General features: G+C 37.7%; 2 protein-coding genes across 6 annotated transcripts in view; one reads left to right on the top strand and one right to left on the bottom strand.

The window, feature by feature from the left end:
- The window catches only part of LOC126856556 (histone demethylase UTY), a 59908-nt gene extending 46728 nt beyond the window's left edge, over nucleotides 1-13180 (top strand). For both annotated transcript variants that reach the window (XM_050605153.1, XM_050605154.1), the window contains 8 exons: nucleotides 371-554; nucleotides 1063-1278; nucleotides 1781-1939; nucleotides 2941-3127; nucleotides 3330-3650; nucleotides 3831-5429; nucleotides 6193-6786; nucleotides 6936-13180. In XM_050605153.1, the coding sequence (XP_050461110.1) occupies nucleotides 371-554; nucleotides 1063-1278; nucleotides 1781-1939; nucleotides 2941-3127; nucleotides 3330-3650; nucleotides 3831-5429; nucleotides 6193-6786; nucleotides 6936-7220 (3545 nt within the window). In that variant the 3' untranslated portion in view covers nucleotides 7221-13180. The remainder of the gene's footprint in view (nucleotides 1-370; nucleotides 555-1062; nucleotides 1279-1780; nucleotides 1940-2940; nucleotides 3128-3329; nucleotides 3651-3830; nucleotides 5430-6192; nucleotides 6787-6935) is intronic.
- A 256-nt stretch (nucleotides 13181-13436) lies between these two features.
- LOC126856557 (adenylyl cyclase 78C) lies at nucleotides 13437-25127 on the bottom strand. 4 transcript variants are annotated; one of them, XM_050605157.1, is made up of 20 exons: nucleotides 24559-25127; nucleotides 22976-23134; nucleotides 22364-22611; nucleotides 22123-22280; nucleotides 21513-21702; nucleotides 20730-20914; nucleotides 20319-20517; nucleotides 18785-18943; nucleotides 18443-18672; nucleotides 18142-18278; nucleotides 17518-17839; nucleotides 17080-17283; nucleotides 16757-16854; nucleotides 16054-16581; nucleotides 15577-15918; nucleotides 15194-15431; nucleotides 14922-15048; nucleotides 14711-14817; nucleotides 14130-14390; nucleotides 13437-14037 (listed from the first exon to the last, which is right to left on the bottom strand). In XM_050605157.1, exons 2-20 carry the CDS (start codon nucleotides 23032-23034, stop codon nucleotides 13813-13815), a joined length of 4017 nt encoding a protein of 1338 aa, XP_050461114.1. In that variant the 5' UTR covers nucleotides 23035-23134; nucleotides 24559-25127; the 3' UTR covers nucleotides 13437-13812. The 4 variants fall into 4 exon arrangements, with proteins under 4 accessions (XP_050461114.1, XP_050461113.1, XP_050461115.1 ...); XM_050605156.1 differs by having other exon boundaries at nucleotides 22976-23146; XM_050605158.1 differs by having other exon boundaries at nucleotides 22976-23024; nucleotides 24559-24658.
- Nucleotides 25128-25414: the final 287 nt, after the last annotated feature.

Below are 25414 nucleotides of genomic sequence, written 5' to 3' on the forward strand. Positions count from 1 at the left end.
AGATCTCTTATTAATTTATTCTGAGAAGATTCGCATCGAGTGCAGTCTATAAATTTAATTTATTGCCACGTAAAGATGATTAAAAAAAATGATCCATTTTCGACGAGAAGACGAGACACTCGTGTTGCGCATAGTAGTCGTTTTTCCGCGCTTCTACGCCTATGTTTCTAGAGGGGTAATACGAGACAGTCCCCCTAGAGAAGGAACAGCCAGTATGACTGCCAGAGCTATCCCTAGGCTGTACCTGCGAAAATCTATTCAGTATAGCTCACTAGCTCGTTGTCTAGCATCGAGGTAACACCTCGTGCAGTTCTATTGTAGAAGGAAAGCAGAAGCGCGCGTGTTTGATGAAATACATTGTCGCTTGCAGGATGGATGTATCACGTGGTTGACTGTACTGTACTGGGCATAACTAGACAGCAGAAGCAGGCTGTAGCTATACATTGTCTTCAGAAGTCCATCGACGCTGAACCTAAGAGTGGACAGAGCCTCTACCTCTTGGGTCGTTGTCTGGCCGCCTCCGGAAAGGTTCACGATGCGTTTATCGCATATAGGTAATGTGCACAAATAAATAAATAAGGAAAGTAAATTAGTAACTCGAGATACGTTAGTTGCGAAATTTAGTTTAAAACTTTTTGGTATTCTTTATTAAAATTATATTTTTAGATTTTTGTAAGTGTGAATAATTTAAATAAATAATATTTTTATTTTATTAAATTAATTATATTATTTTTAATTATATGTATAATTATATAATATATAATTAATTTAATATAATATAAAAATTTTAAAAAATTATATATATAATTTGAAATCTCTCATTTTTTATGATTATTATTTTATAAATTGATGTTTTATGTAAAAAATATGTGCAACTGATAATTTGTACTTAGTTTAATAGAGTCCCTTCTTTCTTAATTCTTTTCCTTCTTAGTTTAATAGAATCGGTTCTTACTTTAATTTAGTCCTTTCTCCTAGACTTTTTCTAGAGTCTAGAAAAAAGAAAATATTTGTTTTTTTTTTCTCAAATTTAAAAAAAAATGAATATTCTGTCCTCGGCAGAAATTCCGTCGAAAAATCGGAAGGCAATGCGGACACATGGTGCAGCATAGGCGTTCTGTATCAGCAGCAGAATCAGCCTATGGATGCACTGCAAGCCTACATATGCGCTGTGCAACTAGACAAGACCCATTCAGCCGCTTGGACTAATCTGGGGATACTGTACGAAAGCGTTAGTCAACCGAAAGACGCTTTGGCTTGTTACGTTAACGCATCCAGGTAAATTGCACGTCACACACCAATGCAACGAGAATCGCATTATATTTAATATAAGGGCGGGTTTATTAAACGAGCAAACATTTAATTATTATATATATAAAGCCGTTATATCTCTGTTTTTCAACATCGATAAGAAATTTATATTATTTGGTGTTAAATGATTAGATTAAACTATTCATGATTTTTAAAAATGTATGATTTCTAATCAAGTATTAGATTTTTCTCGTCGTAGCCTTAAATTATTACTTTTATTCTATGCTCTATCTCTCTGGGTAAACTTATTACAATCTCGATTAATCATGTTATTTACTCGTCGAGTTTTACCATGTGTGCATTTTTACACTTTATAGTAGTCGTGTATTTCTAGCGCATGAATAAGATCAGCACGTGGCGTAAATTGAAGGCTAGATTTATGTTTCGCGTCGATCTAAAAAATTCACGTCGACGGACGATTGGGTTATTAGGTCAATTTGAGATAAGAGTTGTCCTTCTGGTTTTACAGGGGAAACAGCAACGCAGCGAATTGCACGGGCTCATTGGTGGGCCTGGGTGGCGTCAAGTCCGGTGGCAACAACCCGATGAACCCGTCCCTCCAACAGCGCATCAACTTTCTGCAGAGTCATCTAAGTCAAGCACCACCAATGCCTTCTGTCGCTACCAAGTGAGTTGAGAAATCAACTTGTATTACAATGTTATTACGCGATTCCGATTACACGCAATCATATTAATCCTTAATACGCATTTCATTTGTAATAATCCTCGAAGATTTGAACAGATGGATCATTATAGATGATAAATTTTATTTCTCAAATTTTGTTTTTTTTTTTAATTTTATTTTTTGAATCTTTACAAAATCTTTAAAATACAAAATGTGTAATGTCAAAATTAATTTGGACAAAAGATAAAAATTCTATCTCGGATATCATATTTTGCAAAAACCATTAAAATTCTCTAAAAATGTATCTTTACGAAGAAAAGAATATCTCATCTATCACTATAAATATAATAAAACGAAGAACAAAAAAAATTACGTATAATTTGATTGCTTTACATCAATTTTTTATATGAATAAATAAAGTCCCTTATAATATACTTCAATGTTTTTCTTTTCTTTCAACTATATAATAGGCCAAAATTAATATGATAAATATGATAAATATACAAGATGGCATTGCATTAAATTTCCTTATATTCTATTAAATTTTCTGAGAAAATTACTTAAGATACATAAGAAACAAAATTTTTTTATTGAAAATTATGAATATTATTAACATAAAATGATATTTTATAAATATCATGAAAAAACATGTTCTGTTACAGAAAAAAACACTTGAAACACTCGTTCCACAACAATAACAGGAAAAAACGAGCAATATGATTATTATTCCGTTTCGCAAACACGAAATTGTGTCGAGGATTTAACGATTATTGCAATAATAAAATTTATCAAACTATTTAAAACGTTGCATCTATCAAATGTCACAATCGCTATGGAAAAGATTTTTATCATACATTTTTACGCTACATCATATCTACATCTTATATCCAATTTTATTTTTAAACATATTTTTCGAATTTTTAAAAAAACTTTAGTTAAAAGTTTTGTACTTATACTTTTTGCAGTTATCGAGTTTTTATCATAATTTTTATCTTTATTTACAGGAAGCGGCATTTGCCGTCAATCGAAGATGCTTGGAATCTGCCGATCAGCGCGGAGATCACCAGCCGGCAGCAGCAGCAACAGCAACAGCAGCAACCCGGCGGACCTTCGTATAAATATGGCACCACACCTACTGGTCCGCCACCGCCTTATCCTCAAACTCAAGGACAGAATCCTAAGCGATTTAAGGTAAAGATTTTGTAACTTATTTTAGAATATAATCTAATAACTTAAATTATCTTATCAGTATAAAAAATCTCGAAATTAATTGTAAGGATATTTTAACAATTAAAAATGAATATGTGTATAAAGAGATAATGTATAAAGCTGATGTATTAAATATTTCATGCTTGTATCAATTAATAAAGTTGAATTTTTCTCTCATAAACAGACCGATGAAGTGATATCGGCCGCGCCGCAGCAACGACCACCGCCATACTACCTATCGTCGCAGCAGCTTCAAATGCTGCAGGTTTTGCAGCAAAATCACGGCAATCTGTCACAGCAGCAACAGGCCTTGCTCGTTCAGCTGCAGCAACAGTATCGTGCGATGCAGCAACATCAACAACACATTAGGCTACAGCAGCAGCAAGCAGCGCAACGGGGCCTAAGGCCAGGACAGCCCGGCCATCCCACAGCCTATGGTGGTCATCCTCAAAATCTCGGTCAAACGTCGAGTGTCATCAAGAACTATGGCATACCGCAACAACCGGTAAATATTGAATATATCATTTTTAGAAGACTTGAATCGTTAATCTATCTTTCTCGCGCATGGCCGAGAGACTCTGCAAAGACTTTTGTCATGAAAAATTTTTATTTTCATTTTTTATATTAAATGCATGTCACGTTAAAGCCAATTACACGGAGTCATTTAATTTTGATTGGCGTTCAGTTGCAGCAGGGAGGTACGGTGGCGCTGCAGACAGGCTTTTCTGATACCAACGTCGGTTATAACACGGCGGCGACCGGAAACACTACGCAGTCACCAGGCATGCCTTACAAATCCGCCTCCGATCCCACTTATCCGCCCCAGAGGCAGCAAATTACAGGCGGTGCTCAATACGGCGGTCAGTACCAGCAGCAACCGAATCAGTACGCTGCTCAGGGTTATACGCAGGTCTCGTCGGCGACCGGCGGCTACCCGGAGAACTCTGCTACGATCATGGCGAATAAGGATAATCTGGACATGACGGATCAGGAATTGCAGGCACTGCTATCACAGAAGGACATTGCTACGTCGCTGGCGGAAGATCTTCTTAAGCACTTCGGCTCCGATGGCCTGGATACCGTCGTGAAAGAGGAGCCGTTGAGTAGCAATGTCGTTAATGATAACGGTACATTGAGTTCCGGTCCGTTTTCGCCGTCGAATCTCGAAGAGAATGCGGCGGACAAGGCGAAGGAAGTAAAGCTAGAAAAGCCAGAAGAAGCTTCTTCCCAGCATCCGACGCAACCTAAATCGACGGTGGAGGCTGTGACGACGACACCCGTGACAACAGCTGTGACAACAACTGTAACGACGGTGAAGACCGAGACGATGGCGACAACGACAGTGAAGAACGAGACGACGACATCGTCGTTGTCTTCAATGATGATGCCAACAACGACGGCGGTGACAAACAAAAGTGAAGCTGCTGCCAATATTTCCAAGACAGAAGCGACGATGATGAATTTGAAGCTCCAATCGTTGTATGAACCACAACCAGAGCAAGAGCTTAGCATCGAAATGGACGCGAGAACGATAATCGAAGCATGCAAAGGTCAAGGGTTGAACGGCGTGCCGAATTGTTCGATACTGAGCGATCGGTCACCGCCGCCGGCGCCGCCAGATCCACCCAGTCAACGATTGACGAAGGAACAATTGTTGCCGTCTACACCGAGCGTCTTTTTAGAGCACAAGAAGGACGCATTCGGTCCTTCTCTACAAGAATTTTGTCTAAAGCATCCGATTGCTGTGATACGCGGCCTCGCAGCTGCGCTCAAACTCGATTTGGGACTATTCTCGACCAAAACATTGGTTGAGGCGAATCCGGATCACGGTATCGAGGTCCGTACGCAGATGCAGCAAACCAGCGAGGAAAACTGGGATCCGACGCTCAACAAGAAAGTCTGGAATTGCATCAGCCATCGTAGCCATACGACGATTGCCAAATACGCGCAGTATCAAGCTTCGAGTTTTCAGGAGAGCCTGAGGGAGGAGAAGGTGCAGGGTGGCGGCATGCACGTTTCCAATTTGTCAGACTCGGACTCAAAAGACAGTACTGGTCAAACGGTCAGACGTAAGAAGAACACTTTCGGCTTGGCCGGTCGACCAGGAACCAAGATGCTGCGTTTTGGTACCAACGTGGATCTGTCGGATGAAAGAAAGTGGAAACCGCAATTGCACGAGCTCATGAAGCTGCCAGCCTTCGCCAGAGTGGTATCGGCTGGCAATATGCTTAGCCATGTCGGCCACGTGATCTTAGGAATGAATACTGTGCAGTTATATATGAAGGTATAATTAAAAGAATTTAATAATACAAATAAATTTTTTTTTAGCTAAAAAAACATTATACAAAGATGAAAGGAGGCAATTAAGAGCAAGCGTGGTAATATATGCGTAATCGAGCTGTTCAAATGTGATATCAATGAACAGCTCGATTTCTGTTCTTTATTTATTTTGTAATTACGCTAAAGATGGATAAAAAAAAGGACCAAAATATACGCTTTCTATTATTACATCTACCGCTACTTTATGTTAATATAATTTGATTATATAACATTTGCGCACAAATTACCGCGCAGTCTCTTAATTGTTTTTCTTTATCTTTGTATGATATATTCGTAAGAGCCTTTATTGTTCCATTTTAATTTAAAAAAAATGTAGAGCATATATTTTTTATATAGCGTTTGAAGAGTGTTTCGAATATATAAATAAAGCGTTCAGGAGAAGAACGCATCAAATCACTTTGTGTCAAGTTTTACAGTAGAGCATTTTTAATTTTATTTTAGTGACATAATATGTATTTTTATAAAAAATTGCCCTGTATTGTATGATTAAACATGTGTGACTAAACATTTTTCTCCTGTACGCACATTTTTTCGCTTTTTCCTTCGATCTAAGCAGATTTTTTTCATTTTTATGATAAGATAATCTAAAACTATTTCATCAGAACTACATCATCGCAGAGTTATCTCGAAAAGACGAAAAATGGAAAAATTGGTACGTTCATTCTTTGGACTCTTCATTTGTAATTGACTTATGTAATTGTTTTCAGGTACCAGGTAGCAGAACACCTGGCCATCAAGAGAACAATAACTTTTGTTCGATCAACATCAATATCGGACCGGGCGATTGCGAGTGGTTTGCGGTACCGGATGCTTATTGGGGCATGATTTGCGCACTTTGTGAGCGCAATGGCATCAGTTACTTGCATGGCAGCTGGTGGCCGAATCTGGACGACCTATACGAGGAGAACATTCCGGTGTACAGGTTTCATCAACGACCAGGCGATCTCGTGTGGGTGAACGCCGGCTGCGTTCATTGGGTGCAGGCGGTCGGCTGGTGCAACAACATCGCATGGAACGTTGGACCGCTTACCGCTAGACAGTATCAGCTAGCGATTGAGCGTTACGAATGGAATAAATTGCAGGCATTTAAATCAATTGTACCGATGGTGCATCTCTCGTGGAATCTAGCGCGCAACATCAAGGTATCGGATCCGCGGTTATTCGAGCTAATCAAGAACTGTTTGCTGCGGACGATACGACAGTGTTGCTTGATATTGGAGTTTGTTAAGAGTAAAGGGGTAGAAGTGCGCTTCCACGGCCGCGGCAAGAATGAGGCTTCGCACTATTGCGGCCAATGCGAGGTGCGTCTTTTTTTTCTCACATCTCTTTAATAAAACAATTTTCCTAGAAATATAACATAATCATAGAAGACTAATTTATAAAACTCTACACATTTCATTCTATTATCTTCCATTCTTTTATATTTAATATATCATTTTGTTTTTTACAGATTGAGGTGTTCAATATTCTATTCATCCGCGAGCAGGAAAAACGTCACGTAGTGCATTGTATGGATTGCGCGCGTAAACAATCTCCTTCGTTGGAGGGCTTCGTCTGCTTGGAAGAATATCGTATGCGCGACTTGATGGACGTTTACGACGGATTCACCTTACATATGCCGCAAGTTACCGCCACTACCTCCGCCACAACTTCCTCATCATCGTCACCGTTATTATCATCGGCGGGGGCGGCGCTGTCGACCATGTTGCAGGCACAGATCGGCCAGTCATCCTGAGGTTACATGCAACACAGATATTTAGATTTTCTCAGCACGCTGCAACAGTAGTGATCACCACCATCCGGGAAATGCGAATTCTACCCGGATGGTTACTACTGTTAGCGAGGAGGACACTTCTTGCGATAAGCATTATTTTCAGTGTACCTGAGAGCTACTCGAAACTAACCGGGACCGGCTCCTTAAAAGCTCTTCATAGGCGATCGTCCATGAATGTTCCGAATAGAAAAGGCAAAGCGTGACACTAATTTATCTCGTGGTATCGATTTTAAAAAAAGACAATGATTTTAAATAAAAATCATTGAAAAAAAACATTATTAAGACAGAATTTAAAAAAAAAAAATTTTAAGTCGATACGTTATCTGAGATATAACAGGCGTCATGCTTTGCCTCGTCATATTGAATGTATATTTTTGTCTCAATTTGTGTACAACATGACTTTTAGGCGCATTTTGTGACGGTGAGTTTTGCGCGAGCCGATCCTGGGGAAAAAAAAGAAGGAGAGAAGGGTCCTCAAGGCAATCACGGAGATCGATTCGTGCCACTCGCTCGTTAGTTAGCGCTGTTTGTACAAATCTAGTTGGCTTATATCCTTAAAAAAAAAGAGAAAAAGGCGAATCGCTGCCGATCGCGCCCAGTTTATTCCCTGTAAATATGAAGGCGATCACACGATTTTCTTTTTTATATAGCTCTCGGGTATTGACTTGAAGAAGACTGTTCCCGACTGTCAAAGGATTTTAAATAGCGTAATAATTGGCCCGCGGCGTAATCATGCGATCATTTCCATTTCGGTATGCTAGACGTTTTCTTTCACCGATCAGACTCTTCTTATCGTCGTTATCATTGTATAATTAATTATCATCGTCGTAATGGTGATCGAGAATACGATTAATCGCGCGAACAGCGGACATAGAATTTAATTTCCGAGTCGTTTCTTTTTATTCTTTATTCTCTTTGAAATCGGTTGATTTATGAGACTTCGCGGTAAGGTGATTCACTGCCACTTACAAAAACACTGAGATAAAAAGAGAGATTAGCCGTCTATTAAATTTATTACACGTAAGGGAACGATCGCCTGTCGTTAATTGATTGTTGTTAGGGAAATATACGTATGAAGGCAAACTACTGCCACTATGTGGAACTGCTCAAGAATTATTTGTACATTTTTGTATACAAATTGACGTCGAGAGTAAAAAGAAAAAAAAATGAAGAAAATTAGCAAGAGTGTCGTTAGAGCGTAGGATGATTTCTACTGCCTACTACACGTTATCTCCCAATTGAGATGAAAGTTTTTGATTTTTCGTCGCATAAAATTTAATTTTTCCTACACATGGCATTTTAGATCTCGGATATTCGACTGTCGCTTGATTGTTGTTGGTCAAAATTAATAAACGAAGAGACGAAAGAAATTAGGAACACAGAGAACTCTGCTAAAATAAAACAAAATGATAGAATCTGAGGCTCCATGCATATGCTTGAGGATTGAAAGGAGGAAGAGCGTTGTAAAATTTTCGAGTTTTATCACATTGTTCTCGCGTAATGACTTAGCTAGTTTTTGTAGCCGCAAAATGTAAGATTTTTGTCTCCCATCGAAATTTTATTCCCGCGATGAGGGATTTAAATGCGCGAATATTTGCGTTAACAGAATCCTCGAAATTTAGCGAAACCAAAAAAAAAAAGGAAAAAATATATGCGCGCAGGGCAATGATAGGATTTTTCGCGAAGAGTCCAAAAAAAGAGAGATACGCTAACAGGAGGGAAAGAGAGAGCTTCTGTTCATCAGGTTATAACTTTAAGAGAACAAAGTACCTTTTCACTCACAGTCTCGTCAATTGATCACGGCGTTCACAGCCGATACAACGTGCCAGACCGCCATCATGTATATTAATGTTCGATTCGGAGGAATTTAAAGATTAAGAGCGGCTATCTATTTTTATCTGTCGTTAAACGTCCAACACGCAAACAGATCGAACAACGTAAACGTCTTTAGGTTCTCTTCACTGTTCAATCACACACTTTATAGATATGCGAAAGGGGACAAAAAATTGCGAATCTTCGTCGATGTCAAATAATTTTTTGCGTCGAGGAAGATGCAACCAATGTTTGTTTAATTCGAGAGACAGTGAAGAGGACCAATCCGCGACGGATGGATTCGCTTTTAACTTTCAACTTCTCGATTCTCGGGGTCCCGGCAAATTACGGGAGGGGGAAGGGGGGAGGTCAGAAGTAGAGAAGAAAAAGTAGTTAGCTGTTTGCTCCACGAAAGAAGATCATCCGCAAGAGGGACGATGTATTTTTGAATATCTAGAAGCGCCTAGTTCCACCGAGCGAGTAGTTTCAAGAGAAAACAACTTCTCTTCTTATTTTCTAGGCAGGACGTACATGTGCCTCGACATTCGCTAAATTGACATATCAATGCCTCGTTTCATGTATCAACGATCTTTATTATCAATTTTTTTTTTTTTTTAAGAATAAGCGAGCTGACCGATCGTTTCCTCGAATTGAGATATCCGAGGGGAATTCCATGATCTTCTAGCGAATGTTAGGGCATCTGTACTTGTGCAACTTAGTATGCGTCCAGGACGATCACGCGCGACACTTTCGGACAAAGTGTGTAGAGAGAAGAGGGGAAAATAAAATATATAATATACGAGACAATGTCTTCGCGATAGAATACAGAAGGAGGGAGGAGGGATGGTAAACAATTTTGTTTTTCACATTTTAAATCAAGCACGCTATATGATCTCAACTTTGCACGTTGCCGGCGGAAAAGGAAAGTGATCCATGTACATATATATATATATATATATATATATATATATATATATATATATATATATATTAATTATCCCACCGGCAGCTGCAAGTTCCGAACTGACTCGACATCCTTCGATTAATCGCTAATTCGTAAATTATACTGTACAGGATAAATCACTGAAGGCGTTAAAGGTTAATAATTATTTTAATTGAACGAGATATGAAATCCTTATTTTGCAGCAACTTTTTAGTATCGAAGCATTATGTGAGAAGTTAGTTTTTTTCTAAACGAAATCGTTAAGATCATATTAAAGACCTTCATTTTTTTCAAACTGATAACGTTTTTATTATATACAACTGTAGCCCATTTGTTGAGTAAAATGATCACACATAGTCAAGATTATACCAAGGTTACAATGAAAAAACAATGTCAAATGGCAAAATTGTTCAGAACAGTTTTTAAAATAAATGCTCGAAATTACTGTCATTTTTGCGTCGAATGCCCGCTTCGATTCTAAACAGTTGCTGGAAAATAAGAAACCATATCTTGTTCAGTTTTAGAAGTATTAGTCTGTGTAATAGCTTTAGTGATCTACCCTGTATATATATGTGTGTGTGTGTATACATATGTATATATTATACACATATACATATTATAAATATATAAATATATGAATAAAAATATATATATATTTAATGTAAAGAATAAGGATATTAGGCGAATTCACAAGAGTATAGAAAGCTCCTTTGCGAGCCTCTTCGTAGTTAAAGAAAAACGAGATCGCTCGTTTGTCGTGTGTTTGTTCGATATTTTCATAAATTAATACGATGGAGTGCACGCGACTTTGAATCTTCCCGGTTGGTAAAAAAAAGAGCCCTTCAATCTTGTTCTTATTCTTAATAAACACCTTATTGAGTTTGATTTTTCGTTGATAAATAAGATTCGATAAGGGATGCGTATAAACGAATTTGAGCGTTCTCGATAAATGTAAAGATAAAGATGATTATTAATCCTTCATAGTCTATAATGTAATTTGAAAGTGAAAAATTTAAAAAGCAAGAGGTTTCTTCTTTTTTCTGACAAAATGATTTTGTCCATGGAGGACTAACTAAATCATGCTTCATGAGAGGACAAAGAAAAATGCGTAAAACATATTTTCGCTATAAACTGTGCTACTACTACTATTACTATTACTACTACTATTACTATCGATAATTTAAGTTGTATACCCTAAAAAAACCGAGATGAAAAAGAATCATGCAGACCAGACGAGAATTTATTTTTGATCCATGAAATAATATATAGCGAAGTAATATTTTTCTCATTAATCCAAGCCGTATACATACATACATACATACATACATACATACATACATACATACATACATACATACAAACACACACACACACACACACACACACACACACACACACACACACACACACACACACACACACACATATATATATATATATATATATATATATATATATGTACACACACATACACACACACACACGCACACACACATACATATGTATATATATGGATAAACCTCTGTATAAAAAACGTAGCATTATTAGACATATATATAGAACGAAAGCGATTAATATAGCCAGCAATCGTATGGTATATGTGTGTGTATAAATTTTGAAAAAGAATGGCTGAAACATTACTACTATTACGTCGCTATGTAAGCTATGTGTATTTCTTAACGACAGAACAACAACAACAAAGTGAAAACGTTCACTGCCAAATTGTGATAAGCGTGAGAAATCCCACCTTCAAGCCAGGAGCGTTTTCTTGACTTCTGATCGCATTGACCAATCGTTTCCGCCCTCTTCCCCTTTCCCCCTCAATATTCATGATCCTCCCTCCCTCTTCCACTTCTCCCCTGTAATAATAATAAATAGTTACCGCGCATCCAATCCGATCATAGTCATTTATTTTTTTTTAAATGAAGCTAGATAATAATTTAGATAAAGAGAGAAGAGAAGAAGTTAGTCTCGACCAATGCAGCTAGAAACGAAGGAAAATCGCTCCCCTATTTTAAGGGCCATAATTTGAAAATGGCCGTATTTTAAACGACACAGATATAGAACGAAGCGATATTTTTCAATGGGGCACGTTTTACCGATTGAGAAAAAAAAAGATGGAGAAGAGAGAGAAAGAGAGGCGTGAAAAGATGAAAAGGAGGAAAAATCATCTGGACCGCCTCTTCTAATTGTATGTTCATTACGTGTACAGTGCCTTTGTATCTTAAAAGAGACAAGTCCCCTCTTTATCCCTCGTAAGAAGCGATCAATCCTCGTGCGGACAGAATTTTCCGAACACCCTCTTACATGAGAAAATTATCTCTATTAACCCATCCGAAGAGGAACATAATTAATAATATAAGTAATTTTGATCGATTGTTTTTATTTGTTATAGCTTATGCTAAATTAATGAAACATCTCTCAAAATTCTGTAATATAGATTAAACGGAATGTTATCTTGAATATTATAATTATAATTAATAATTAATAATTTTATTAAATTTTATTCATTTATTGAAAATTATAATTGTAATAATTTTATAAATAATATTGTTAAATATTTATAAAAATGCTGAGAATATTTTTTGTATTACATTTTTTTTGTCTCGTGAAGAGAAAGACGAGATTGGCCATCCGAATGATGATGAATTAAGAAGATAAATTTTCTCTTTGACAGTAGCATAAAAAAATTAATAATGTAATTGAAATTTCTGTTTCTCCTCGGAATCGAAATTCTTCCCCGGAGGGTGTGAAATTTTGCCGATAACAACGAGGCGCATGGGAGGGAAAAGAGGGGCGCGCGCGCGGTCCTTCCTATGTGTCGTGACGTTCTTCTGACTAGGTTCGTAATTGTAATGAATTGTCTAATGATTAATATGTAAAATTAGATTAATTATTCACGAGTATGTTGTAAAAGTCGTGTATAGTCGAATCGATTGATACGAAATCGATTCGAAGGAAAAAAGAGAGAGAGAGAGAGAGAGTGAGCGAGCGGTGGCCTCTCGTGATCGCGCGGCGGCGTCCCATGGCCACCTCCCCCCTGTGTAGTTAGCCTTATTATAATTATCATTATTGCCATTATTATCATGGATTATTATTACAATTATAAATATTGATTATAAATATTGTGTTTACCGTAATAATGTAATATACGAGGTTACACGGAGAGCTTTCCCTCCGATATGTTGTGCATTTTTCCAATCACAATAATAATTCCTTTTACCATTACAGAGCGGAGTGAATGATGCTGCTATCATTCTGTGATAAAACCAAACAATTGACACACACACAGTTATCAGTTATAATTATTATCACGATTATATTATTGATTTCATTTTAGAAATAGCGGTTGAAATAATTTTGCTGTGTAATAAGCGGAAAAACTTTGAATTAAAGCTGTAAGGAAAGGCGTGTAACTCGTCTTTATATAAGATGGATTATTTATTGTAAGTGTGCTATATACATTTAACATCTTGTGACAAAATGACACGGAAATGAAATTGGACGAAAAATATCCTTTCTCATGTTCTGAATATCCAGATCTTGTCTCATTAGATTGCTGCAAAAGAAGTCATTTTGTTTCTCTGCCTCAACCTCTTTCAATATTATTCTATCATTGAAATTACAGATAATGTTATTTTTGGTTGAAACATTTTTTTTTTAGACGGAATATAAAATATATCGGTCTCTCTCTCATTATCTGAGATTTGAAGCTTTTCGACTCCTATTCGTCAAGCAAAGATAGACCTTTTGCACCAATCTAATTGCGCATCGTGAAACTTAACGCTAATTGTCGATCTACGTTCTTGTTTTCTGCAGTGCTTGTTTTCTGATTTGTTTGCGACGCGCCTGGACCACCCCGTAGACGACCGCGGCGAGGCTGCGACAGGTGCTCCTGTGCCTGGGGGTGCCTTCCTGCTGTAAGGTTGCTTTACCCAGCACAAAATATGTTTCCATGGTGCCCTTTCCCTTTACTTCGATTAATCCGCGTTTCTGCGTCTGGTAACCCCTCGACTCCAAAAACTGTATACATTCGATAAAGTAACACAATATACTGATTAATAATCTAAGCCAATTTCTAATCGCCATTTTAGATGGTAAATCATTGTTATTACTCTGGCGATGTCGTGCGGAACTTGGATCTTTCCCATCACACCGGTAGAGTCCATTCTTGAAGCCTCATTGACGGTGTTGCCCCATATATCGAAGACGGGTTTACGGGCCCCGATCACGCCACCCACAAGAGGCCCGCAGCTGATGCCAACTCGCAGATCAAAATTGTTAAACGAGTGAACGTTCACATCCTCGAGACGGTGGCGCATAGCGACCGCATAGTCCACTAGTCTGCATAGATGTTCCATGTCGTCGCCACAATCCTGTCATGTGTTGATTCAAATTTTAATCCTTTGCAAACTCAACTTTCTTTTCAGCGGATATTAAACTCTTTGAAACTAGGTTTAATCTTAGAACGCATGCTGTTATAATAAAAATTTTGAGAAAAAATATTTCTGATAAATATAAATTAAATAAAATAATTTATATAAGGATTTATTTTGAAAAATTATCTAGAAGGACAAGAGAAGATTTGAAGAATTGATGAAAAAGAATAAGATCCTTTTCTTATACATTCTAGAATTGAAGACAATATTTCCAATTATCATTGTATTGTCGCAACATGTATTATATTTGATATTACAGTTTGACTGGGGTTTAGTCCCGATGCGGCCATATATGTGGCGCCGACTGTTTTTATCTTCTCGATGCATTGAAACGCTGTCTCATCCAATAACTCGTCAAAATCAGCTGCATGTTAAATAAATTATACGTCGATTATTATAAAAACGTCAAATGAAAAAAAAATAGATACATTGCGATTTTTAAAATAATCTGATTTTAATATACCGTACCAATGATTTCGTTAAGCAAACGAATGCATTCCATTCCCTTGTTAACGTCCTCCGAGTAAAATTCCGTAAAGTTCGGCACACTGGCAAACATCACACCGACCTTGTCACGTGATTGTGAGTAGAGTTCCTTTGATTAATAAAATTGTCATTAAAATCAGAGTCTATTCTATTATATTTGCCTATACGTAGTATAGGGGGTATCTAAAAAAATCTCCGATTATTCTTTTGATAGATTCTGATCAATGTCAAACAAGATGAGATTCGGCTCTTACTTCCGGCGCGCGATCCGCTGTAAGGAAGTGATGTGCCACGTGATCCGGTAGAATATTCTTCAAAAGTTGCATATTGTTATGCCGCGACTCGATCATGTCGCTTAGCTCCCTCTCGGCCTGCTGTTTCCACAGGAAGTCAAGACGCGAAGTCACCTCCACCAATCTACCGTGATACGTGACCATCACGAGGAAAACTGTCAGGAAGGTCAGCATCTGCGCCGGTAGTGATATCGCTGATCTAGAAGAGAGATTAAAATTATTGGTGAAGTACGTGTTTTATAAATGTCGACAAGTTTTGTATTATTATTATTATTATTATTACTATTATTGAATTGAATTTGAGAAATAAATTTCATTGATTATGTTTACGCCAAGAGACTTACACGGGAGAGTATCTCTCTCCCTCGGTGAATATGTCTTTGCACACGACGAGAATCAGTACCGCGTACACCAGGACGATTGCCGCGGCCAGTGCCGTTTTCACCAAGTAGTACAGTTTCAGGGCCGAGGCAAGCGCAATCAGGCACAGGATCCAAGTGAATACCATGTACTCTGGCCGGATACAGCTGGTCTCCTCAAACACGTCGAGATTCTCGAGGGTCAAGGGATGAGTTTGATTCTCGTCATCGGCAACGGAGAGGATCTTTCTCTGGATTTCGCGTTTACGTGCAACTCGTCTATAATGTCGGCTCCCGGCTTCTGGCTTCTCATAGTGCTGTTCGTATCTGCGGTAACATCGAAAAAATATCGCAACATTATAAGAAATTATATAATTTTAAAATAAGTTCCGAATTCCCAGAATTCTCTCAATTTAATGTCTATATAGATAAATCAGTTCTAATTGTCGCCACGAGACCGACCTGTAAAATCGGAAGAACTCTTTCCTGCTTTTTCCGGTCTCCCTGCCATTCACCACCCGCGTCAGTTTCAATTCGATATTGCTGGAGTCTCCTTCCAAGGTGTTATTTTCGGTTGAGAGAGCGGTTTTTTGTTCTTCGGTGGCTTCATCGCTTAGAGCGGCCTCCAGGAATGTCAGGATGAAGTGATCCTGGACCGATTTCGAGGTGGTCGCGGTCAACTTCTCTGGCGATGGAAGCAGATTTGCCGAAGTCGTCGTCAGAAGTGTTTGTTGACGGTTGAGCACCATCACTTCGAGGTAAGGGCGCACCGTGATAGGACACGTTAGGACACCGATGATAGATGTCAATGCCATCAGACTGATGACGCCACAGATAAAGATGGTACGATGCTTCTTGTTGTGCACCAGCATGGACGATGTATGTTGTAGGTACATCGGCATGCCTTTGAACTCCTCTGCCATTACCAGGATCGACGATGCTATCAGGATCACGGTGGTTATCAGCAGAGAGATCAGAAGAATAATACAACTGCGACAATCGAGATGAAGCAAAATGAAGAATCACATTTTAATATTGTTATGATATACATTGTAAGTTATTTTATGATTATATAATAAGTTTTATTTCTTTTTTATGTGGAGAAAGAAATTTCTTTCTCCACATAAAAATTGAATTCGCCTTTAATTCAGCTTTATTTACTCACTCAGACAAGATTATAGCTTGGCAGACGGCGATGAAAAGCCATATAACGAAGCAACATATCATGTTGGACTTGAACATATCCTCTCGCAATTGGTCGAACTGCGATATAATTAATTAATAAATGAGTATCCTATACTTCTTCCTCTTTTTTCAATATGAAAATTTATTAGTTTTATTAAAAAAAAAATCGATCTCAAATCGGTCAAAGAATCCATTATTAAAATAATAACAGCTTTGTGGAATGGAATGCAACTTATATAATGTTTCTTTTTATTAACTCAGGTATATTTTTAGTAATAATAATTGATGCAACTGATTACTCACCTTGGATTCCATGCTCTCGTCGTTATAACGCAAAGTCCATGGATTTATATTGGCCAACCTCATGCGTTTATTACTGGCGGTTTCGATGGCGTTCTTCTTCTCAACTGTAGTCGAAGTTGCCTTGTTGCTTGGTTTGACCGGTTGACCGTTTTCCTCTTCGAGGTATTCGGATTCCAAATTACTCACTGACGTAGCTGTATTCAACTGCGAGAATAAATTAAAGAAAGTAATAATCTCGATTGCAAAATTTTCAATAGAAAGGTAATTTTTAAATTTTTATTAAAATAATATATATCATTATATAAATTAATTAACATTTGATTGCAATTAATTTAATTCAGCCTAATTAAAACATTTATAAAGCATACATTTATTTATTTCACTTATATTATATTTATATTATATCAATAATTGAACAAAATGCAGGTTAACGCTCACATTCTCAAATGGGATTTCAGGCGTCCAATCGATTCCGATGTCATCGTCCACGGTGGAATTCGGAGTCGCGTTGCTGTTCGCGGTGTGTGGATTGTTCATCTTGAAGCTCTTTTTGTTCTTATTTGCGGCTAACTCTTCCTCCGTCCAGACCTTCGGCTTCGACGATTGTCTTCGTCTGGACTTGAGGGGCTCCACCTGTTTGATGAGGTACGTCACGACGTTCCTGTCCTTGAGATAATTATCCCGTTCGCTTCCGTAGCCGGGTTCCACCTCGTAAACGTCGTTTAGGCACTTGAGCGTGTCGGCGGAAATATGCACCCTTCTGTAAGGAGAAATCCCGCGCGTTTCTAGAATTTGTGAATTTTAAAGACTTCGAATGAAAAGTAGATTCACGTTTAAATTTTTTGGGGGAAAATTCTAATTTCATTTTTTTGAAATAATACAACAAATAAAATACTGAAAACTCAATAATTTATAAAAATACATCATTAATTACTCATATAATAAAATTAAGCGTAAAGAAAAATAAGATTTATCAGTTACTTACTTAATAAAATTAACTTTATAATATTACAATTCACATTTTTGGGTAATATGATGAGGTTTTTGTTTTTATATGCCTACCCTGGTATTCCTCCGCTTTCGAGATGATTCGCCAACGTGACGTCGTACGACCACACGTCGAACTGCCACTTTCGCAACCCCAAGACCCCGCACAGCACCGATCCACTGTGGATCCCTATCCTCATGTTCAGATCCACCTAAAAAAAATGCCAGGAATATGAATTAAAAATCCAAGATAACATTTTAAAAATATATTCATTTTTCAGGTATTTCTTAAATAATACGTTTATTTGAAAGATATTGGCTCTCAAGCTTTATTTGAAGATTCTCTTGTTTCATTTGTGAGATAAAATCCCAGTACCTTCGTGGTGAATCTCACGTCCCGTATGGCCTTAATCATGTGCAAGCCCATTTCGACGCAACAATGGGCATGATCGCTCCTAGCGATCGGCAGGCCGGAGATGCAGTAGTAACAGTCGCCTAGAAGCTTTATTCGCAGACAATGGTTCTCCGCCGAGAGTTTGTCAAAACGAGCGAAAAGGTCGTTCAACACCTTGACCAACTCCTGGGCGCTGCACTGACTCGCGAGAGCTTGAATAAAATAAGATGGTTTGAATTATCGCTGATTTGTATTTTTTTTTCCCCAGTCAGATTGAAGATATAGGAAATGACATTCTGTGAATGAAATTTTTCAGAATCGTACCCGTGAACCCCTTGATGTCGGCAAACAGGATGCTGACGTTCTCATAGCGATGGATGTATATCCGATGGAATTGATTCGGTGTGAAGGATATCGTTCCCCCACGTGCCGTCTCGCGAGCGATATCGCGGATCATCTCCTTGGCGACGAAATCAGGTAACACTTTAATCGAGTAAGAATTATAAAGTTATTATTTCGATATCTTTTAATTTTGACTAAGATACGAAAAAATATGCTTTGTACTTTGAATATCTGTGAATACTTATATTATTATTTTATTTAACTTTTATATAGTAATAATAACTTTATAAAAATATAATAAAAACAGTTTTCCCTATTATTCTTTGATGACATATAGGAGAATTTTTCAGTGAAAATATCGAGGAAGAATATTATTATTACTGTAAATCGCCACAATTCTCTCTTCTTAAATTTTCTCGTTTAATCCTCTCTTCATCTAATTTTCCACCTGTCATAGAAAAGAGAAATGGGTGAAAGAGCCCGTTATAAACAGCAAAACAGAAGCTGCTCACCTAGCTGTTTACACATCTCAAGCTTAATTCTCGAAAAGGGCTCTTCAATTTCCGCGGCTTATAACTTTGTGTAACTAAGGAGCCTCGCGGCATCATATCAATTCAACGCGAATACAAACAAATTATACGGCGAGAATTACGAGTTGCGAGCGATAGTGGGTCAGAAGTTGGTATTTATGTAATCCCGGCGTAATGTGTACGACGACGATGTGTATTTTCGTCTAGGCTGCGAGGAGCAGCGGATCGATATATCGGGTGGGATCTCGGCGGAGGGTAACGCCGACATAACGCAAAAGGCTATCGGAAAAACGTGCGTCCAATCGGTGCAATCGACCGAGAGAGTGTCTAGTGACCCTTTTTGACACTCGGCCGAGCAAATTATGCACGGACGAGTGACGGCACGAGTCACCCCGCTCCGCGCGCGCTCCTGTTACAATAAATATGCACATAAATACACCAGCCTAGTTACGATCCTGCGACGAGAAAGCGTCTCTCCTCCTCGATGGCTTCTTGAGAGAGGAGCTTTCGTCTCTTCGAGTCGCGGATACTCCAATTTAATTGCATTTCATGCTAGCTTTATAGTAGACCGCTAAGTGGACCGAATGTTTATGTTTTGTCAAAGGCTGTCCTTGTTCCATCGAAAACTTTATTTACTTTTTAATCGCGCGTTTCTTTTCAAAATATCTTTCAGATTAATGATTAGATTCATTAGATATATAATTTTCCCCTATTGATTTTTTATACCTGAAGAATCACGCGATTACTTTTTGCTAGATATATATATCTTCGTAGAATATAAGAGTACTCGATTGAAACATTTATTATCCTAGAATAAATTCTCTAAGGATATGCTGCGTATTAACATATGAAAAGTATAAAAATATAATTTAGTAAAAAAATTAATAAAAATAAGGTAAATAAAATGCAAAATTGATTAGGTAATCTTGCGAAATGCAAGATTAGGTAAAATGCAGAATCTCTCAAATTTTTTTTTGCTTTTTTACCGGAGAGCAGCAATTTCTCCTGTCGATTGTTCTCGTTCTGCGTGCGTTGCCGCGTTTCCGTGGAACGATGGGTCTCGAGGAAGGCCTGTCGTTGTCCCCGATCTGTCAGGTACTTGGTGTACATGCCGGCCAGGTTCACGGCCAGATACAATAGCACGTTTGTTGTCAGCATGCGGACGATGCACGCCACGTCACGCGGCTACGAGAAAAATTTCAAGACGGTTTAATCTAATTTAGAAACCTTCCAATCAACTAATGATTGGAATTGAAAACATAAGTAAAATGATAATTAAAGCCAAATTAAAATTTTGTAAAAAAATTTGCTTATATTTTTAAATAAAATTAATACAAAATGTTTTTGAAGAGGGAGATTTTGGATGAGGAAATTCTAAGAGGTGCAAGTTCTCTCACATATGTAGAATCCGGCAGGAGACTTATGCCGGTCATCACCATGTGTGTTAGCGCCGTTCCGTAACCGGCAAGGACGCACCATCGTAAGGGCAAAGGCAGCATCGCGTATGGCGCGTATACGACGAAGAGTATGTACCACATGAGCCGCTGCTGCGTAATGAAATTCAGACCGGCGCTTATGAAGCCTGCGAAACAAGAAAAGGAAAAAAGAAGAAACAGAGAGATCAAAAATATTCCTGAGAATTTCAGAGTTTTCATGTTTTTTCAGGGACATCTTGGGGACACGATAATCATTTGTGATATTGAGTCTTCGTCTCTTCATGACACGTTCGATCTAGGATGAGGGATGTGCAATATTTTGGAGATTATTTTCGCGCCCAGAATTTGAGCCTAGTAAAGTTACCGGTTTCGGTCTCTGGCTTTGCTCCACGCTCCGGTGAGCAGCCGTCAGCCCGATTTTAGCTGACCAGTAGAGCACGACGCCGTTCGATTCAACGACGATGGATTCGATAGAGTCGAAATATTGACGACCCCGAGTGAAAAGCTATTAGAATAGTGTGAAAACAACGGGGAGAAAAACAAAGCTTTACTTTAGTTTATATCTTTTAATATAGAAAAAAGAAGTTTTAATCCCCCTTTTTCAAATCGATAATTTTATTGAAGGATAGAAAAGTGATGCGAAAGGGGGACTGCTTCCGATATTTCCAAATTGAGTAATTATAATTGCGAGTTTATAATTATCAGGATCGATAGGTCAGAACGCGCAAGTCGCGTGGGCCTCACCTTGAGAATTTATTAATAACCAAGTAAATATCGAGGCCCAGTACAGATGATTGCTAGAAAAGCAACGCCACCAGCCGAGCACGCACACCACCAGATTCGCCGCCATGCAACACGCGGCCCATGACAAGCCCTCGATGAGGCCTCCGTTACGTGGGTCCCGTTGCCAGAGCCAAATCGCTGTTAACGTGATCTGCGTCAGCGATAAGAAGTCGTTTCAATTAAATATTTAAAAATATAAAATATTTAATTGCGTAATTAAAACTTCATTATTCCCAAGATCTTTCTTGTCTTATTTTTTTATCAATTATATCATCTAAAATTTCGCATAGCGATTTAGAATTTATTGAGAATCGGACGATTTTTATTTTCAAGATTTACGAGAAAATAGACTTTTAATTCGAATCCATTTTATATGATATTGCATAGTTTAAATTTGTGAAGCATAAAATTGCGACTTAGGATAATCTTCTTTTCAAGATTTAAGACAAAAAAGAAAAATATTTATCTTATATGATTCTAGGATCCATATGTGATTTTATTTAATTGTATATTTTTTTTCATAAGATCGATTCACGTATTTATTAATTTTTTTTTCGTTGCTTTTATTCACTTTCAGGCCGAGGTCCACGATGTTCAACGTAATCAGGGACTTCTGCCTCTGTCGATTCGAGTAGAGAAGGTAGGATGTCTCCAGCTGCTTGTTGTGAAAGCTGTTGGTTAACGAGGGCAAGAATATTCCCTTGTACAGCACCCCCTTCTTGAAGACATCTGAAATGCAACGCTAGCTTTTAATTTCGAAATAGATGAGAATGGTTTTGAGAATGACAAGAATTTCCTGGAAGATTTCGTACCGCGTTGGGTCCGAGCTTCCTCATCGGGCACAGCCTGTCCAACACCGTCGACGGCTTCCGGTTCCGTTTCCGCGTTCTCGATTCTCTCGATGGGCACTTGTACATCGTTCTTGGCTTCGGTGACGATCTCGGGATCCGCGTTGGACTTCCGGTCTTCCCACGCCGCCAGTCCTTCCCGGCCCAGCCTCTCGGAGGTCAGTTTCTTCACCGCCTTGATCCATAATTGTTTCCTCGGCGAAATGCTCGTCCTGATTATATCGTGATACGAATCGATTAATTAACGAATGATGATTGGATTGAACAAAGATAACGTTGTATAGCATGAAATTTGTCGAGAATATTCAATTTTGTCAAATATTTCGCAAAAATATATTGTTAATAGAATAATAATATTATTAAATAATAATAATAAAAATATTTTTATATTATTAAATAATAAAAAATATTTTTGATTCAAATAATTTTATAATATACATATAAATCATATTTATAAAATCATTGCATATAAAAATTTTTAGGAAAATCAGTTGTGTAACTTAAAGTATCTCAATTTTTTCGTAGATCGAACAAATTTCACACTCGACGGACAAGATAAGATTGGCGATCACTCACTCGTTGATGCTCGTGACATCGCTGTCCAGCATCATGCTCCAGGTCTGTTCTGTAATCATTATCTCCCCGATGATCCGCGGATCACGATTGACCGCTTACGTTGTGATCGTCAGTAAGGCAACAAGTGCCTTAGTGTCATCCGGCATTGTTCACAGACACCTTGAATAAAAACTGACTGCGAAGTAGCGATGATTGCTCGCACCACGGCGACGTTTTTCGAGGCGAAACGTCGTTTCTCAAGACGAGAGAAAACGGTCGATCGAGAGACCCAGAGAATCACGAAGATCGATCCACGATCGCGATGTTCGTACTCAATAAGATCCGGCTTGGATTCGCGTGCTTTTTACGATCGGCGAGATGCGAGAGGCGTCTGGTCGAAGTGTCATGTCTTTTTCTTTTCTCTTTAGCGTATCGGGTCGTGACGAAAACGCCTCCACGGGGACGCCTACGTGTTCTCTCTTTCCTCTAACACATTTAAGTGTTCCTTTAATCGCTCCAATGTTGTCGACTTCTTTGTCGATATTCAAATAAAATTCGCGAGGTTTGGTCAAAAAGAAATGACATCGCAAGAGAGACGAGGACAAAAGAGAAGAAACATTTTTTGCTATATCTTGAGAGAATTTAGATTTTATTTGAATTTAAATTAAAATTTCAAGTTATATCATTAAAAGTATAAATGCTTAGCATCGTCATTATCAAGGGGACATCACTATATTTTTATTTAAATTCATATTTGTGTATTTTTAATTTAATAAAATTCCCTTGCAAAGCCATTTGATGCACTTCTCAGAATTTGCAGAGAAAAAAATTCATATCATTGGACGAAAACTACTCAAAATTTTGATAAAAAATATTTTATCAAAATTGGCAAGTCAGAATACGTGGTGTCCCCTTATATGCGATATATTATGTTTAAAATATAATATATATATATATATATATATATATATATATATATATAATATTAAAAAATCAATAACTGTGTGTACATAAAATGATATAAAAAACAAAAAAAAAAAAAAAATAAAATTCCCGCAGAAAAAGATTATGTAATCTTTCGTCGAAAGAAGATTCTGTTGTGATATTGTTTAAAGAAGCTTTATAGATTTATTTTCCAGGTCATTAGAGATTAATTACACAGCCTTTAATCGTCAATAATGTCCATTATCATTTCTGGGATGCTTTCTTTTTCGCCAACCAGCTCGTATTTTCACAAGCCGCGAATTCACAATATTGTCTTGCTGTCCCTTTGCTTTCGCTTCGTTATTTTCGTCACGACACGACGCGCATCTTCGGATGAAGAAACGAGATATTCAATCACGGTTCCAAAAGCAAATTAAAAAGAACACTATTGTTTATCGAAATTTTGCGACACCAAAGAGACACGATCATAATCGTCTCACAACTATAATTTGTAAAAGAATTATATAATTTATGAATATTCCAATTTTTTAATAATTAAACAAGAGTCTATTATAATACGTGAGAAAAATAAAAATTTCGCGCGACTATATATCTCGTTGCAATTTTAATAAAATGAAAAAGCCGCTCTATGCTGTTAAGCTCGATTACGAGCGACTTACCTTAATCGTCGATCCTAGGCAAAGGGAACAACGGCTCCTTCCTGTCGCGTCCTGGCATCTAGTCCAAGGTGTCGCGGGAACTCGAAAATCGCGCGCGCGCTTCTCCCGACGAGCGGAATCTACGAAGTTGTCCGCGAAGTTCAACTCGCATCCCCCATCGTTGTCGGCTCATCCCCCCTTCCCCTATTGTTAGATCCAACGATCCGGCGGAGGGGCGTAGCTGGCACCTCAGAATAGCGATGCTATCATTATTGTGGGTTGAAAGATGTACTGCATATAATTAAATTTCAACCATCTTAGATTTATCAGAGAGAAAAAGGAGAGCGACCAACGGACCTTTTTCTTTAAAGCCGTGACACGTGAAAAAGTTTTATATGTAATCATATTAATTATTTTATTATTCCGATTATTTAATATTCTATTGTAAATTTGCACGCAATAGTTTTTAATATGCTATAGCGCGTGAAATAATAAGAAAAAAAGCAATCTATCTGTTGAATATATCATTAAAAAGAGAAAAAAATGTACGTGCGATTGACCGTTGAGTTGTACTACTCGAAAATAAATCTGCGCAACTCGATCGTTGAGTTCTACTACTGAAAACTGTCCAAACGCATTTATCGTCGACTTTCGTATCATGATTTTGATTAAAAAATAAATTTGATTATATATTGTCAATTCATATAGCGTATTTTATTGAAATTACTAATGATCTTGAATCTGATTAATCGTCGGGACATATTATCAAGGAATAAAAGAAAGTCCATATCAACATTATTATTAATATAAATAGCTTATTTCCGTTATAAAATATCATTTAACATTGCATCTGTAAGTAAAAATAATGTTGGACCAA

Source organism: Cataglyphis hispanica, chromosome 19, assembly GCF_021464435.1.
Source record: "Cataglyphis hispanica isolate Lineage 1 chromosome 19, ULB_Chis1_1.0, whole genome shotgun sequence".
NCBI classification, from domain to species: Eukaryota; Metazoa; Arthropoda; class Insecta; order Hymenoptera; family Formicidae; genus Cataglyphis; species Cataglyphis hispanica.